Source organism: Aplysia californica, unplaced genomic scaffold (assembly GCF_000002075.1).
Source record: "Aplysia californica isolate F4 #8 unplaced genomic scaffold, AplCal3.0 scaffold00454, whole genome shotgun sequence".
Classification (NCBI taxonomy): Eukaryota; Metazoa; Mollusca; class Gastropoda; order Aplysiida; family Aplysiidae; genus Aplysia; species Aplysia californica.
In genome coordinates, this window is record NW_004797724.1 from 438121 (window position 1) to 455874 (window position 17754).

Sequence of the window (17754 nt, forward strand, 5' to 3'; positions counted from 1 at the left end):
TTAAATTCGAGTATTTTCTGTGGAAAACGACTGTCCCCGCAACATGGCAAAAAATCCAAGATGGCTGACACGGAGACCAGAGAGAGAGTTTAAGAAAAGTCAAAAGACACATTTGTTCAACACTATCTTAAGCAGGTAAGTTTTGTATGTGAGAATGTGTGTGTGTGTGTGAGTGTGTGTGTGTGTGAGTGTGTTTGTGTGTGAGTGTGTCAGTGTATGTGCATGTCTTCTTATATAATAGTCTCACAATGTGCATTTATTGTCATTTGATTTGTTGCTATGTTGAATGATGATTCCGTATTATACAGCACTTACAGTCTGGTAGGGATTAGACCTTACACAAATGCTCCTTATCATTATATTACTATTATTTTTTAACCTGTAATTTTAACCCAAAAAGAACCAGTCACATGAAAATGCCTATGAATACTTGAAACACTAAAGTTCGCAACGTATCATCAGTGTTGCAAGCAATCCACTCAAGTCCGTTTGGGTCCCTCTTACACCATAGACAATTTTAAAAAATAATTTTTGTTGTGTTGTTCCTATCAGGAACGATGAAAAGCAAGACAATAGTAAGCCTTGACCATAGTATGAAACAGCATTTCGGTGACATTGAAAGGTGCATCTTTAGTAGAGCTTTGGAAGGGTGAAAAAAAAGAAAAATTCTTTTAAAATTAGGACTTTTTTGTGGACTTCTTGCGACAGAAGAAATATTTTGATGGCCTCTGGTACTAATTACACCTATATCTGAATGCATGCTTTTTTTAACAGGATAAAGAAATCAATTTTCATAAAATTTTGATACAGATTTTGAAATGACACGACAGTTTGCAACATCTCAACATTGGTCTGACAGCAGGGATATATATATATCTAGAAATAGTGTAAAATAGGGTTTCCATGCTATTTAAATAAAAGTGTCCGAGGGAATTTTGTAGTTAGACGATTTGTGCCTGAGGCCATCGGTTTATAAAAGAACAGTTTTTAAACTAAACCAAACAACTACTATGCGATAGCTCACCGTTAATCTGCACATCAATGAAACCTGGAGAAATAATGAGACCTTTGCAGTCAATCTTCACATCAGCAGTCACTTTTTCCACAAAGAACAGGACTTCAGGGTTCATTATTTTTCCATTTCTCACCCACAGATCTTCCCTTTGCAGCTGACCTGCCCTCAATATTGAACAGTTAAGATACTGATATAAACAACCAGTAGACATGACTGCAGCTGGTTCTGAAAGGAAAATTTAAGAAAAAAAAGCGGTTTGTTAGCACATTTTGAATTTATTTGAGTACAATAGGGCTTGAAACTTTAGGTAATACATTCATAGATTCAATAACAAATCTCAAAGGTAAAAATTATGTCTGCCTGCCTCTGCTTCGTCACCAAAATCTTTTCTTTCAATAGTCCTGTACCCTCCAGCCCTTATCTTTGTTTTTGCTTTAGTGTTTTATGGCACTTGCAACACAATTAGGTCATATAAGTGCCAAAGATTGAAGGTCTTACAAGAGAGTAATGAACACAAAAAGAAGCAGAGATGAGGGCGATAGATGTTTGACAGGAAAGAAGGAGGAAACCACACCAGAGCACCTGCCAACCACCCATCTCCAGCCCTAAGGAAGGAAACCTGTACACAACCCAAACATGACACTAAAAGTGGCAACATTTGATTTTTCAACAGGACCTTCTCATTTTGAAACAATCAAGATAAAATGTTCCTGTGGTTGCAATACGTGCTATCCGTGTGTCAGTTCAGTTTCATAACTGCTACCTGTACATGGATTTCAAGCTTTTAGGACTACAGTAAAAATTGTATAAAATGGTAATCCATTATCGAGGGGGAAAAGTGGCCATCTCAGACAGGTGGACATCTTACACAGTACTTTCATTATGTTTTAAATAATTCAAGGGGGGGAATGGGAAGTACCCATTCTTGTACAAGTGATTGTCTTATATAGGTGGCCGTTAGAGCAACGGTACTTTGCTCAATGATTTGACTGCTTGCCAGTGTTTTATGCCCTCATTAACACAACTAGACCTTTTAGAAGGCAAGCTGCTTCAACAATGCCTGTTGGTCTGAGAGGGGAAACAGAATCCCAGTAAAAAGATGAGGAGCACACGATAAAAAATGTCTTACTTGAAAATCCAACTTGCTCTATGTCTAAGCCCTGAGATACCCCTCTTACTCCTCTGAACACATAACTTACCAGTCTAAGAAAGGTGAACTGAAGGGATTGAAACTTCCAATGGCATCCCGCTATCAATAGCATTGTTCCATAGCAAAAAATACTTTTTAAAAAAGCATTTAGTGCAACCAAAAAACTTTCCATTAACTTGGTGTGGTCAATGCTGAGCTCACAGTGCTGACGACAATAAATTCTGGACTCTGGGCCAATATATATAAGTTCCTATTACTTTTTCATTTCTTTGGCAAAGCAACACCAGCAAAAGTGTCTCAATATTTGAATGGAACGTAGTTGCAGAAGCCAAAAATAAACACAGGCTGTGTAAATCCAGAGCCAGCTACATTCCACCAGACAACTGTGGTACAGCTTTTCTCTCCTGAACTAGTCTGATCAGTAGTAATCAACCAGTCAGACAAACATTATTCCAACTCTATGTATTGCTCTGCTGTGGTTTTTCATCACTATGATGGAAAAACAACACAAGTACTGTGTTGACCACTTTATTCAAACCATGTAGTAGCATTCTAAGGGATCAACAGTGCAAATTTACACTTGCGTCTTAAGTACATAATCATAATAATATATATAACTAAAGAGAACATTTGTCTAAGGCAGGACCAATCAAAATGAAGAAAACAAGCCATTCCCTTCTGAGGTTCCAATAGGAGGTGGTCGCAGGTTTAGGACCATCGTAAGCTAATTGCAATAGGTTTTTGTTTTCTTTAGAAAAAAAAAGGGGGGGGGGGGGGCAGGGGAGAGAAGGTATTGTTTTTTGTTGTTCTTTTTGGGTTAGTTTTTTAAACTTTTATTGGGGGGTTGCTGATTTAGTACAAGGGTAAAATATAATTTAAATTTGTCAGACAAGGTTGTGTCGTGATAAAACAAACTCATGGGTCGCCACCACTAGGAGAACGAGCGACGCTTCCATTGCAATTTCATGTGGACGTCTATTGTTACTTTGTTACAGACTGGGTAAAAAGTGGTCACTCATGATCTCACTATTGATTTGTGTATGAGTTGTGGGAAGGGGCTTATGGTTTATGAGTGATCATACGCTTCCCTCACCAGCAGCTAAAAATCTATTGCTCATGATCGGTTAACAGTGAAAGGGGCCTACGCAACATGATCCGTTGGAGGAACTAACAATAACGACAGTTGATTGAATTATGGCGGTTCATCCGGTGTCTGGGGCCAATACATAATTTATGACAAAACGTTGGGTGATGAGAAATTTGCACTGTTATCTTAGACAGGTAATTCTTGGTTGTTGGATGATAAAATGGTGGCTGTTGCACCGTTGGACGGGTTTACTGTTTTAAATAATGAAATTATTTATATAGAAAAAACCCAAGGGTGGAAATGGAAAGTGGCATTTTGTACGGATGGCTGTTATGGCAGGTTCCACTGTGTAACTGTATATAGGGCCTACATAAATATAAATTCAGATTTGCAAATTAAACATTAAAGGCCTAATCACCTACTTGGTTAAAGTGGTTGAATTTTAATTCCCAAGCCCCCTTATTCCCACACTGACATTGAGTCACTGAGACTCAAAGAAGTCAGGAGAGGAAGCAATGCATGATCTTATCAGTCGTACTATACTATCTAATACATGTCAGTAGGTTTATCTTGGTCCTGGGGGTGGGGTAAAGAGCTGTAAGGGCTAAGAATTAATCCTGACTCAATATGCCCAAAGACTGTGTTATCAAGTTTTTCTATCAACATTCTTCTTAAACTAAGAAATGAGAGATATCACAGATGGATTATGGATATACACCAATCAATGTGTCAATTGTCCCTCAATAATGGCCACCCATCAATGAACAGTAAAACGCACCCAGAATTTGAGGCAATTTTTGTGAGAAATCAACAAAATTCACAAAATATGTACCAAACGAGAGCAATTTCGCTTTTTGATTCTATGTATGTATCTTTGACATATTGACTTGGTGTTTATAAAAAAAAATGTTGAGTACACATTAGTAATTATTCAGGTTTAAAATACATATGCATGTTAGTAGGGTAGTATCATTTCATACAAAATCAAGCTCATTTGAAAGATTTTGTATAGAAAAATGGAAGTCCTGTTTCCTGACTATCCTTTCGAGCTCCTCATGTCTAAGTGGGTCAATTTGATCTAATTTCATTGGACGAACATAGAATCTACAGCTACCAACTCGGCGTGTTTTGAATGAAACTAATACCTCGGTTACGAACCAACGCGTGCGGTTCTAGAAGTAGGCCACAAACGCACACAAACTCAAGCAGACTGACGCACACACACTTGAGCTGCTGGAAGTTTGGGAAACAAAAGTTTCACAAAGGAAAACATGTAGACAGTGTTTGGGTGTTCGGAGGCATCGAACGAGACTACAAGGAAAACTGTTTTTTTCAGGTAGTGGAAGACAGGTCAGCTGCCACTTTGATCTCAGTGATAAAAAAATACACATGGGAGGGGTCAGTCATTATCTCAGACTACTGGAAGGCCTATGATCGTCTGTTGAGTGAGTCTTATACTTATACCCACCAGACGGTCAACCACTCCAGACATTTCAAAGACCATGTGACCCATGCCCACACCAATCACATTGAAAGTATTTGGCACAGTTTGAAAAGAAACAAATTGAGGTTTGCCAAGTCTCTCATTGAGTCTTATTTTGCCGAATTTACTAATAGGAGAAAGTTCTGTCAGCGAGAGGTCCCTTTCTGTGTTTCTGTAAATTCAACAGCACATCTACACCAAAGAGAAAGCTGTAGAGTCTCTTCGTGAGAACTGGTCCGCCAAGGACACCCAAGTCCCTCCCCCAACCTCTACTGCTGCCACTGTCAGTTCTGACAAAGAAAATGTCCCTCCCCTTGACACCATAGTTACCCTCGTGTGTCACATCATCTCCCCCTCCAGACTTGACTGGGCCAGTGGTCACACCTATTATTGTCACTGACGGCAAAGAGATAGAAATAACAGTGCCGGTAATCACTCCCACTGTTATATTGATGGTACCGACATAACCGCTGAAGAAATTACGCGCATGGACACAGAGGAGTTTGAGCAACTGTTTGCACAACAATAAAGGTCAGTTTTACTCTCACTCTCACCCCCTCTCTTCTTTTTCTAGTGCCGATCCCCTCCCTACTAACCTAGGCCTATCATCACCTAGCACGCCATGCCTCAGCTACGCTGGCTGGCTTGCTTCTCTCCCATCGCCTCCCCTCCTGTCGCAACTAGGCCCAGATCTATTAATTTTGTGATTTTAAAAGGGGGGGGGGAACCCCCTGCATCCCCCCTCCCTTTGTTGGCACTTTATTTCCGTCTACACACCCCTTCTGTTAAGTATTCTACTCAATTAACAGTGGGCCTAGCTAAGCGTGCGCAAGGATACGCGTTAGCCAGGCGTGCGCAGAGATACGCGTTGGCCGAATACTACACGTGCAAGAATATGAGGTAAACATAGTGGTGGTCTGCTAATGTTCAAATAAGCCCTATTATGTAGGCTGATATACAAAAATTTATCCACTGATCGATATGATGCAGAGATCTAGAAACTAGATCTAGATCTAGATCTAGACTCTGACTCAAGACTCAGAATCTAGAACTAATCTAATCTACATCATAATACAAACGACAGAATTATTAAAATCATTGGCTTGAATCAGTGAATCAGAAATCAAACATTTTTGGCTAGATTTAGGCTTGGTCCTTAGAAGGTGATCTTGTAGTTCCATTCGTTAAAGTCTACCACCCATTTGTTTACATCCAGAGAAGAAATCCGGAGGTCTTGATGACCAAATAGGCAACACAAAGACAGGGATGCAACCTAATTGCAAAACGTCAAATTGTGGTAAAGGAAGTGGCCATTCTCACCCGCGGTGAGAATAACAATACGATCGACCTCTCACCCCGGGTGAGACCTGCCAGTGTTGGCTATTTTCACCAGGTGTGAAACAAGACCTGTTTTTCTTAATTTAGGATTACTGTCTATCGGTGTGGATGATCAGATAAAAAAAAAAGAAAAAAATGACGTTATAGCACAAAAGTAAGCTACTTTGGTTGTCTTCAAAGATGCTATGGCCATTTCACTTTCGAATCGAGCCGAACTACGCAGGTCGCCATTTTGTTTTGCCTCGAAGTTCTCGCGCTAGCCTACTCCTCTCTCTCTCCCCCCCCCTCTTTCTCTCTCACTGCTCACAGACAAAATTGCATGCTTTCAATGCAAGAGGGCTGGAACGTTTGTTCACGGTGAACGCTGCACTGGTTGACCTATCACAGTGAAGGCACACCGGGTGAGAATAGCCAAAAAGCCTGCTTGCACTATTCTCACCTGGGGTGAGAATATAGAGGTGGGCTATGGTAAAACTGAGAGGGGGCATGCAATCCCCCCTGTTCACCCCTGAACCCCCCCCCCTCCATATAAAACTCTTGACTCTTGGGGCCCAAACCAGCGAATAATAATTGGGGGTGGGTGTGGGAACTGCCGAAAGAGGGCCATTCTTTGCTTGAATTTTGATTTTCTCCTCAACAATTACCGAGCAATTCAGGGTCTCTGGCGTTCAGCTTTGGACTTAAACGAACAAAACTACAAGGCTAAAAAATAGGTAAGATTGTATTTTACCGGACCACCGGTCGGAACTACTTTCGCTATGGCGCCCCTGGTGCCTAGTGGCCCGCTATTCTTCGTTTCCGAGCTCCCCTACTCACTCTCCTACTCAGTTTTCTACGTCCTCACTCTTCACTGCCAGGAATCGACTGACGTCTCTTACCGGGTTTTTCAGTCATCACGACCATGCCACTGTGCCCTTTGACCCTCATCCTTGACACCTTGAGGCTAATAATAATTGGTCAATCTAATCACATGGTCCACTATTTATATAAATTTGCTCGCGACTCTACTGGCTTGGCCTAGCCTACTCCTGGTCCGGCAAAGTACAATGGAGGGCTACAGAAGCGCACAAGAGCTCATTTGCATAACTGCAACCCCCTCGGCCCTGCTCGCGACTTGGCGAATATCTACCCCGATTGTTCGCTCATGCTATTTTTTATAAATATGTGTGTCTTTGAATTATTGTTGCCATGGGGGCTAGCCCCCCTGAAACCCCCCCTCCCCCCACTGTTGTTACATTGATATGTAAACACGACTGTCCGCTCATGTTATTGTTTCGCATTTTCGTGTGTTTTCTTTATTATAGTTTCCAGGGGGGCAAGCCCCCCTGCCCCCCCCCCCCCTCCCCACTGTTGGTATGATACACAGTGGTCCACCAAAGTTAAATCCCCTGCCCACTCTCAACCACCACCTCTCGCTCACCTCGCCTCGCCAGTCGCCGCTGGCTTGCACGGTGCGCGAAGTCGCCCGCGGAGCTACCTTTTGTCCGCACGCAGAGTACTATGAGTGCGTTGTTAGGCTAGGTGTGTGCGTAGTAATCACGGGCCGAGACGGGTGGTTCTGTAAAGTACAATCCAGCCCATATCAACTACAAAATCATCCCTTAGAAAGCCATCTGGATCTAGATCTAGATCTAGATCTAATCTGTTAAATATAAAACAAACTCGAACCTTGTCCTCTTACTCTTGTCAAGTCGGTGACAACAACATAACATCAATCATCAATGAGTATGATCAGCTGTCTCAGACTGTCTGGATCCAGGTGTAAGCCATTCTGTGAGAGCGAATGTTTGTCGAAAGCAATGACAAAGTCTTTGAAAATTAACGATTTACATACCTGGTGATGATCTATGAAAGTGTTAGCTTAGCAGCTGTCAGACGTCTTTCTCTGAAGACTAAGTAGTGTGTAATGCAACAGTAATAAACAAAGCAATAAGAAGTTCGATTTGGCAGCACAAAGAAACAGAGAGAAATCAGCTGACAGTAGTTTACAGCAGTCTTCAACGAGTCATCGGCATGTGCAAATACATGTACTCGGTCAGAAAAAAAATTGTAAAAAAAGTATTGCACCTCTGACTGTGGACGATACCAATGACAGTGACAGCAACAGGCATTCTTTCTCAGCAACAGGCGACAATAGGCGACCACATACCGCGTAGTCGATACTATCATGTGTATCGGTTGCTCCCGACACGAAGGTCAAAGGGCGTTTCCCTTACCCTCTGACCCTGGCCTTCTGCTGTGCAAAGCTGAACAACACTTCGTTCTTGACTCTGAGTCTTTAGCCTAGGTTACATCTTTCTTTATCAATCTTGCTGTCCTTGCTGCAATGTTGTCTCAGATAAGGGCCCGGGTATTTGTAAGTCGAAGAATTCCCCCCAAAGCGCTGCAAATGCTACAGGCGGGATGTGATGTAAACTGCTGGGATTCTGATGAGCCACCGTCAAGAAAAGGTTACTTAGATTCGGTTCGAGGAATTGATGCTTTGTTTTGTTTACTAACAGACAAGATTGATGCCGAGCTCCTAGATGCTGCAGGTAAGGGGCCGTTATGGACGTTGTTGTTGTGAAAGTTGTCACAGTTGCTGAGGGTGAGCGCTTATCTTTCCAATAGTGAATCGAATACTCGCCTGGATTAGCATAAGAAGCAGATTGTAACAGGGTGAGTTAGTTAATGTTAGGACCTGCATGTGCAATTTTTCACTTACAGTAGACATAAATAACACAAACAGATAAAACTGAATGTTACAAATAAGTTATAAGATATGCCATTCCTCAACTGAACTGTGATATATTTTCTTCCTTGTAGGCTGTGCAGCATAATAGTCGCCGGACAAAACGCTCCGCTGAAACGCACGCTTTCGTCATACGTATTTTGATACAGGTTCATTTAGACATTCAAATGCAGGGCCAGTTCCTCTAAAATACAGTTCAGCCTTCGAAACACACCAACAGGAAAGCATAACAAAGGGAAATCTTCACAAAAACTTTTATAGACAGCTTGCATCATATATATATATATTTATATATATATATATATATATATATATATATATATATATATATATATATATATATATATAAATATATATATTATATGAGCTTAATTAAAGACAAGTCTAGACAGTAACAATAAAAGTGATTAACAACCTGTTGCAGTGCTCATATCCTACAGACACATAGGACTCTGTGAGCAATATGTTTGATGGGTGACTGAAACTGGTATATGAAACTTCAGAAAGTGAACTTTACAGCAGAGAGTATGACTATGTTTTCAATGAAGAACATAGTACTAGTTCCAAGGTTTTACTCTCTTACTCATTGTCTTATTGTGGCATGCCATACCCTTCAAAGTTGAAGGAAGGGTAAGAAACGACAAATGTGGACGTGGTTATTGCATCGTGACGTCACACACAAGTTCACCCTCACTGTTTCCCTGAGGTATAACATGTACTATGTAGTGCAGGCCTGTTGGAAGTTCATCAGCTCTACATGATTACGTTCGTATATATTTAGTATCAGTCGTGTCAAAATTTCTGTGATACATCTGATGATACACACATGGCAAAAAATATCAATAATTTTACAGTTGCATACTTGCAGCTGGGGGTAAAAAAGTGCTTCAACTCAAGCGTATTTGCGTTTGAGTTGAACTCCACATAACCATTTGACTTAAACGAATGAAAAGAAGAAAAGGTGTTGGGACTGCAGAAAAAGACCAACTTAACGGAAGATCAAGTCAAGCAAGTTCAACACGAATAGAGTCGACAGTCGACTGTACTTTGTAGCATGCACTTTTACAGTATGTAAGGGTCACTTTGTAGAACCTTCACAGTAAGCATCTCCTTGTAGCACTGTTCTATTATGGTAAGTAGTATTACTTTGTCTCACCGTTATACTTTTACCAAACTCCCTTTTTCTCTTTCCAGGACCTGGACTGAAAGTAGTCTCGACAATGTCTGTTGGACATGACCATATTGACTTACAAGAATGTAAGGCAAGAAAAATAACTGTTGGGTATACTCCTGGCATTCTCACTAGTGCTACTGCAGAGCTGACTGTAGCTTTACTTCTTGCCACTTCGAGACGTCTTAAAGAAGGTAAGAAGAGGCATCCATATTTATCTATTTTGGCATGAATTGCAATCTTTCCAATGAAACAAAGGGGGTAAAACTATTGATTTGAATAATTCGACTTTTATTACTTTTGGTAATACTTGAATTGAAACTGTATGTGTCATGAAGTGGTAGAATCAGGCGCTTGTCAATTTGGACATGTGGAGTTATTGGTATTATCAGTTGTCTTGCTATTGGTGAAAAAAAATGCCCATCTGTCTTGAATAGATGTCGAAATATTTAAGATTGAAGAAGGTGAAGTCGCTTGGTTTTAAAGTTGCAATTGGCGAGAAAATGGCCGTCAAAGTTTTGTTATTTCCATTGCTTGATAATCCATGGAAACTGAAAGCTTAAATTTTTTCTGCCTTGAATCAATGTTTTTCAGAAAAACCACCCAGAAATGTGTTCATAATTGGACGACAGTGGCAAAAAAACAAAAATTCGATAAAAATTACCGAACTGGCAGAAAAATTTCATTAGTTTGATGAACGTCTGATTTCACCACGCTGCCTCACATAGGCCTACAAAGGTGAATAAAAAAGTATTGGAAGTTGTGAAATAACTCAGAAACTTTAATGCTATGGACCTGAAATTTTCAGTCAGTCTCTTGAAATATTTTTCTGAGTGTTGTATGCAGGATTCTAGCCTCTAAAGCTAATTCTGAAGGTAGTCTTGTTCATCAGGTTTCTGTATGTTTTTCAGCCCTGAATTGACAGCTCATGCTGTCTTGAAAGTATTCAAACTTTCATCAGAAAGGTTGGTTTTGGGAATAAGAAATAAAAAGGAGTCACAGCGGGAGTTAAGTCAGGATTGTAGGCTTGATGAAGCAGAACTTGAATCCCTTGATCTTTTGTGCATAGAATTGTAGCCCTTGCTTTGTGGGGAGTTGGATTGTCATGGAAAAGCATTGTGCTAAAGATTCTGATCTTTTATCTCTGCTCCTTAACAGTTTATTTCACCAGGGGAATTACCTAGAGCTCATCGTAAGGCAAAGACATAGTAGTACAGTATGATGTGGCATGATATCAACCACAAGGAGGTCTCTGATCTGAGTACTGAAGCTGTTTTGGCATGGACAATAAATAGAGAAATGCAGTTGGACCTGTCTAAGACGATCGTCCGTTGTCGATGAGAAAAGTGGTCATCTTTGAGAGCTGGTCCTCTTGGATCATCTGGTCCTCTTAAATCGTGTCATCATGATATAAAACAAAGAAGAAAGCAAGGGGAAGTGATTGTTTGTGCAGGCTTGTTTGTCTTGTACAGGTGGTCATTAGAAAAGGTTTGAATTTATATTATACAGTGGAATCCTGTTATAACGAGAGGTAGGGGACCGGTGCGAAATGTCAGTTATAGCAGGATTCTCGTTATACAGGATCCAGTAATAAATTAAATGGAAATGATAAAGTAGGCCTAATCTTTGAGTTTGGTGTTCTGTTTATTTCTTTTTGTTATATCCCCTGATATCCGGGACCTTTGGTGGCCTAGTGGTTAGGCCCTCAGACTCGCAACCGTAAGGTCGTGGGTTCGAATCCCGTTAGGGGCCCGACGTTGTGTCCTTGGGAAAGGCACTTTGCACGAATTTTCCTCACTTCACCCAGGTGGAAATGGGTACCCAGCTATAGACAGAGAAAGATTTTGTCAGTTTGATAGTGTTTGAGCGCGTGAAATCCGCAGCTTGCACTGTATGCTTTCGCGGAAGCTGAGAATGTTTCGGAGTGTTCTATGGTCTGCTGGGGTAATAATATAGTGTAAAGCGCATAGAGCCTGCTGTTGAGCGGGGATATGCGCTATACAAATGCTATTTATTATTATTATTATTGTACTGATTATGATTTTGTTTTAACATGACCTCTAGGTCATACTTGATCAAAAATCGAATCAGGTTTCTTTCTCTAGCGCTAGGGATGTTGACAGCTTGGCGAAGGCAATCAGAAAGAAAGGCCTCAAGGCTAACTCATCTGCTGTGTTGTCCCCCACCACACCACACCCTGTGGTGCGTTCCGTCTGTTTGCGCACGTCACGCATTCGCTCCATCCATCACAGCATTTTGACCTCTCCATACACGCATCGGAGATGTGAGAGGCATGGTAGACCTAGATAATCTAGACTAGGCTGGCCTATCACACGATGCGTTCTGCTTGTCTCCGCATGCCATAACCTCCTCACTCTTTCGTTGTTGGCACACGTGGGCTCTCCCATTCTTTGTTTTGCTAGATCACAACCATTTACAATGGATAAATGGCCTATGCGTGTTTGTCTGATTGCGCTAATGCAGTGTTTTATTTGCAAAGATAAAGAAGGGGAAAAACGGGGTTTTAGAATAGTGTCTTTATAACAGACTTCCTGTTATTTCAGGACTCATTATAAGTGGACTCCACTGTATCAATTTCACAGAATGAAAGCAAGATCATTTTGCTATCATCGTATATTGTTAAATGGCTGTACTCTCAATAGTAAACGAGAAATGTATATTTTGTGACTATGGCCTGTTTTCCCCCTGCCAATCAAGGACTAGGTTATGAGGCAGTTAAGCCTGGGGTTATGGCTAATGTCATTTCAAGAAATGTAAGAGTAAAAGCCTTTGAAAAATTGTTTTAATTGTTTACTGTCTTTCAGGAATGAGAGCTGTCGTGAATGGAGAATGGGGCACCTGGAAGCCGACTTGGCTGTGTGGCTCTGGCCTGGACGGATCAACTGTTGGTATTGTGGGGTTGGGCAGAATTGGCATTGCAGTTGCTCAGTGCCTGAAACCATTCGGTGTGGCACAGTTTTTGTACTCTGGACGGTCAGAAAAGCCGGAAGCGGAAAGTATTAAAGCAAAATTTGTGCCCTTTGATGATCTGCTTCAGACTTCGGATTTCGTGATCGCATGTTGTGCCCTCACACAGGATACTGCTGGGCTATTCAACAAGGATGCTTTTTCAAAAATGAAAAAATCTGCTATATTTGTCAACAGCAGTCGTGGTGGTGTTGTAAACCAGGAAGACCTGCTTCATGCATTAACTAGTGGTGAGATAGCCGGTGCAGGCTTGGATGTTACTTCACCAGAACCTTTACCCACAGATAACCCCTTGTTGAAACTTGATAACTGTGTTGTTCTCCCTCACATAGGCAGTGCCACATACAGCACCCGAGAAGCAATGGCAGTGCTGGCAGCTGAGAATTTGTTAGCAGGTGTGAGGGGAGAACCCATGCCATGTCAGTTGGACTGAATAACATGTGACATAAAATTTTAGTAATGCAAATGTTTGCACTCATAGTATTCCATCTCTTTGGTGTAACTCAGAACTTTTTAAATGGGATTTTCTTTTTACTAAGATAATACTACTTCTTATATTTGAGAAAGATATAAAAAGCGTTATTGTAATGAATATGAAAGAGGCTACAATAACTTTGTGTTTTGCATAACTTACTTTACATAAAAAGTGTAATGGACATGACATTATCAATAGTACACATGTAATTTAATTGATATTGTGCTCATGACTACAGCAATACAAATTCCATGACTTCTACATCATCATATCTACATTTATACTTGAAAATGAAACTAGATTATGTACATTATTACGTCAGCAGTTTTGAGTATTCATGACTTCAGCAGTATAAATTAGTCTGTTTGTGACTTCGAGGATGTAACATTCATTGTTATATTAATATTACATACTTAACTTTTGACAGGACAGTTCACATGACAACTTCAACAATAATTGTGATATAATATATAAATTTCAGACAATGTCATACTCTTTTCTTAAACATGACTTCAACAACAAAATATTGGTGACTTTGATAGTGTCTTGAATTTATGTGTCATTTTTCAGGAGTATAGCGATCATGACTTTAAGGATATAAATATTTTATGCTTTTACAGTTCTTAACTCGTAACTTCAAACAATGTTGTAGACTCCAATTTTTTTTACTTTAATTCTTTGAGCCCTGGTCTTGTGAGCCAATTGGAGTCTTGCACCTGAGGTCCATTTGGTCGACTGTTTAATTCCGTAGCTCTGCACTCCTCAGACATACATTTGTTGCATAGATGGGAACAGTAGGAATGTCTTCCACTTCCAGCCCTTTGTTGAGATCTGTATCAAACTCCCTCACTTTGACTTTGATGACCTAACACACATTGTTCGAAGCAGTAGCTGGTCTTCCCAAAGAAAGTTTGGTTGAAGGCATGAGGGGAGAACTCATTTCATGTCTGTTGAACTTGGAGTGTGTTATGTAGACTCCAAGAATTACAGTGGGTGTCGCATTCAACGAGGTTACCAGGACTGGCTTGTTGTCCTCGTTGGATTCTACCTCTCGTTGAACGTGACAAAAGCTAAAGAAAAGAAAGGAGACAAGTTTGTACATTACACGATGTACCAATACCAGTAATTAAAACAGTTGTTCCCTTAATGACGAAAATCTCAAACAGCATCAGTGTACGCGTGTTTGAGCTGTGTTCTGACCGTCATTTCTGCCTTTTAAAATATTTTTTTTCTGGAAAAACTTCTTGTGTGGAAACATACCCTCTCATATCTAGGCCTAGATCTACATAAAGTGAAGGCAGGAGCTTGGATTTTCAGATCAGGGGAAGAAAAGAAAATTGAAAAAAATGAAGGTCTCGATCTAGATCTACCCATCCAGAATTTATCCAGTTTTGTGCAGCCCACATAGCGTTCCCACCCACCCCCTCCCATCCCTACCATAGGCTAACCCTCGCCCATCTTCTTAGCTTTGGGGCCATATAAGGCACACTAGATCTAGCAATACAATATGTTAGGAATCGAGGATTGGCCTTGTGCTTCGCTTGAGATACAGAGAAAGGAGAAGAATTCTTCGCTTTTGGGGCCGCTAATTGCTTTTATTTGGTTATCGCGACCCTGTTGAAAGCGACTTCTGTCTGTTTGCAACCTCGTTGGAGCTGACATACATTTACAAAGAGATGTAGAGGAAAAATCGGGGATTAAGGATTGCCTCATTGGAGCTGACTTCTCGTTGAATGTGACACCCACTGTAGCTGTTTTGTTGTTGTTTTTTTTGGTGTGTTGATCTAATGCTTCTTTCTTGTTGATATTGTTGTTGTGATATGAAATGCTTTTATTTTACCTGAACAGCAAATTGTATTGAGGACAATAAAAAGAATATATATGACATACGTAACCTGATTGCAGTGGTGTCTGGAGATAATTTTTGTTTGTTTGTTGCAAATACTTGTACAGTCAAACCCCATTATAGCACCTACCTTGGAACGAGCATGAAGTTGGTGGAATAGCGGGGCTCTAAGTGGTATAACGAATAGCACCGATTGCCATCTTGACCAGTGCTATACAAGTAGAGACTAGAGACAAATTGAACTGTGACCTGTCTTGACTCATCTAAATCTGTTTTGCTTGATTGTTGAGTGCAGGAGAAATTTAAGTATACTGTAACAACTAATTACATGTAGGCCTACAGCTCCAGTTGAACTTAACGTGAATCTACATTGAAGATGCCTCCCGGATCAGAAGTTAAGCTATTTATGTATCAAGGACTCTGTAAACATTCAGTTGGTTTTTTTTCTAACCTATACTCACCAGTCCTTGGGCTGTCTCTGTCCTTCTACATTGACTCTGCACCGTATGAAAAACCTCACAAGCACCCGCCAGCCTTTATGGTCATCGGGCTGAGAACTGATGACAAATAATAATATTTGACAGTTTGAGATGGCGCAGTTCCTTTGCAGTTTCGTCTGATTAAAATTTCATTCTTATTATTTTCTTGAATTTTAGCCAAATTAAACCGCAAAAACCCCCCCGAGCATTTTTATAATCTGGTCAAACCAAGAGCAACAATTGGTGACAAAAACGAGAAACAGGCAGTTAACTCACAGAACTGTGGGAAAGAGATTATCATGCTGCCTCCGAGTAGATATTGTGCGCTGTATGTAGTGCTTACCTGTGGCCCCAAATTCGGTGATAGTACAGCAGGGCATATTTATATATATATATTATGTTAGTTTAATAAAGACTGTAAAACTCAAGACAGTTGTACGATGGTGGTGTGAAGACAAAAATACTATGTTCATGCTTTACTTTTTGTACCTTGGCAATTAATCTGGCAGTAAACGGAGCTGGTGGTATAACAGTGGGTAGTATAGCGAGATTTGACTGTATCTGATGAAATGTCACACATACCATCAGCAACATTACATTAATTTGTTTGGCCTTTGGAAATACTACAGTGGAAACCTGATATAACTGGGACGATGGGATCAGAGAAAAAGTCCTGTTATATCAGATCCCTGTTAAATCAGAAATGCAAGGGAAGTGAGCATTTGTGGACTAATCCAGCTGTTTTTATTCATGGGTAGTTTCCCTTGCCACAAGTACCCTCGAACAGGCCTGCGCATGACACATTACGCGTGTGTGGCTTGTATTGCGAGGCTTAGGAATCAAAGTCTGCAGCATACCGCTGCCCTCTCTCGCTTCACCCGCTGCGCGTGCTTGCAGTGGCATGGCTTGCGTGAGCTTGTATCACTACGTAACTTCCCTCCCCCCTCTCTCTCTCTCTTTCTCTCACTCTTTCCCTCTCTTTCTCTCACTCTCTCTCTCTCTCTCTTTCTTTCTCTCACTCTCTCTTTCTCCCCCCCCCCCCTCTCTCTCTCCCTCTCTCTCTCTCTCTCTCTCTCTCTCTCTCTCTCTCTCTCTCTCTCTTACTTTTTACTTATTGTGAACGAGCCTAATTGTCCCTGTTACAACCGACTGGGCACCGAAGAGGCCCTGTTAGTGCCGATAACGTTTAATAGAGACAAAGAGTAAGAGAAAACAGGGATTTTAAAAATCCCTGAATTATTACCGAATCCCTGTTATTACCGGGCCTGATGGTTCCCACTGTACTTTTACATTGTTCATTATAAAACAGACTTTTATGGCGACCTGCGTCTGTGGTGGAATTAATGGTTTGGCCCTTCGTCGTTGCATGCAGGAGACTCGAGTACGGTTCCTGAGTGGGGAGAATTTTTTACGGAGTATCTCAGTCTTTCTGTTGGGATGTTGTATCCCTGTCTCTCCCAGTTAAGTTCTCTCTTTCTCAATCAAGTTGACCTTAATCCTATTCATACATCGTGTTTTACTATATATTTATCCATACGAAGTGGGGAACTCTGTGCCACTACTTTCCAAAGAGAGGAAATTTACTCGTTACGCTTTGCATAGCAGTCTTTCAAAATGATTTTTTGAGAAATACTGAAAGTTTCAAAGAGATCTTCGTTTTAGAAGTATTCTAAAATGTGAAGAATACAACCCCTGTGGTACAAAATGACCCCAGGCGTACGGATAGGGTTAATAATAGGCGGGGTTGGAAACTTGCCTACTAAAATGATAAATTGTTGGTGGGAGCGTATGACACACATGACATTAAGAAAATGTTCTTTTTTTACTTCTGTGTCATAAAGCTTCAAACAACATAGGAGAAGGAGGTGGAGGAGGAGGATGAGGAGGATTGGAAGTGAAGACGCATGAGGTGGAGGAGAAGGACTGATCGTAGTATTGGTACACTCATACTCATGGTGGCGCACGTTCTCAACATATGAAATTATAACTAT

General features: G+C 40.8%; 2 protein-coding genes across 3 annotated transcripts in view; one reads left to right on the forward strand and one right to left on the reverse strand.

Annotated features, from left to right (window-relative positions):
• Positions 1-8214, reverse strand: part of LOC101848060 (N-acetylglucosamine-6-phosphate deacetylase) — a 26941-nt gene extending 18727 nt beyond the window's left edge. Inside the window, exons 1-2 of one of the 2 annotated variants that reach the window (XM_013086311.2) lie at positions 8141-8214; positions 1025-1240 (exon numbers count right to left, since the gene is read on the reverse strand). In XM_013086311.2, the coding sequence (XP_012941765.1) occupies positions 1025-1226 (202 nt within the window). In that variant the 5' untranslated portion in view covers positions 1227-1240; positions 8141-8214. Of the gene's footprint in view, positions 1-1024; positions 1241-7907; positions 8106-8140 lie in introns of those variants that run through there. The other variant, XM_005105145.3, reaches the window with a different exon arrangement.
• Positions 8215-8284: 70 nt separating this feature from the next.
• LOC101847832 (glyoxylate reductase/hydroxypyruvate reductase) lies at positions 8285-14507 on the forward strand. The gene is made up of 3 exons (XM_005105144.3): positions 8285-8607; positions 9999-10169; positions 12801-14507. Exons 1-3 carry the CDS (start codon positions 8400-8402, stop codon positions 13394-13396), a joined length of 975 nt encoding a protein of 324 aa, XP_005105201.1. The 5' UTR covers positions 8285-8399; the 3' UTR covers positions 13397-14507.
• Positions 14508-17754: the final 3247 nt, after the last annotated feature.

Excerpts from the sequence above, each read along its gene's own strand:
- LOC101847832 (XM_005105144.3), top strand. The coding sequence starts at position 8,400 with ATGTTGTCTCAGATAAGGGCCCGGGTATTTGTAAGTCGAAGAATTCCC. Across the intron at positions 8,608-9,998 it reads CGAGCTCCTAGATGCTGCAG|GACCTGGACTGAAAGTAGTC; the intron begins GTAAGGGGCCGT and ends TTCTCTTTCCAG. Across the intron at positions 10,170-12,800 it reads TTCGAGACGTCTTAAAGAAG|GAATGAGAGCTGTCGTGAAT; the intron begins GTAAGAAGAGGC and ends ACTGTCTTTCAG.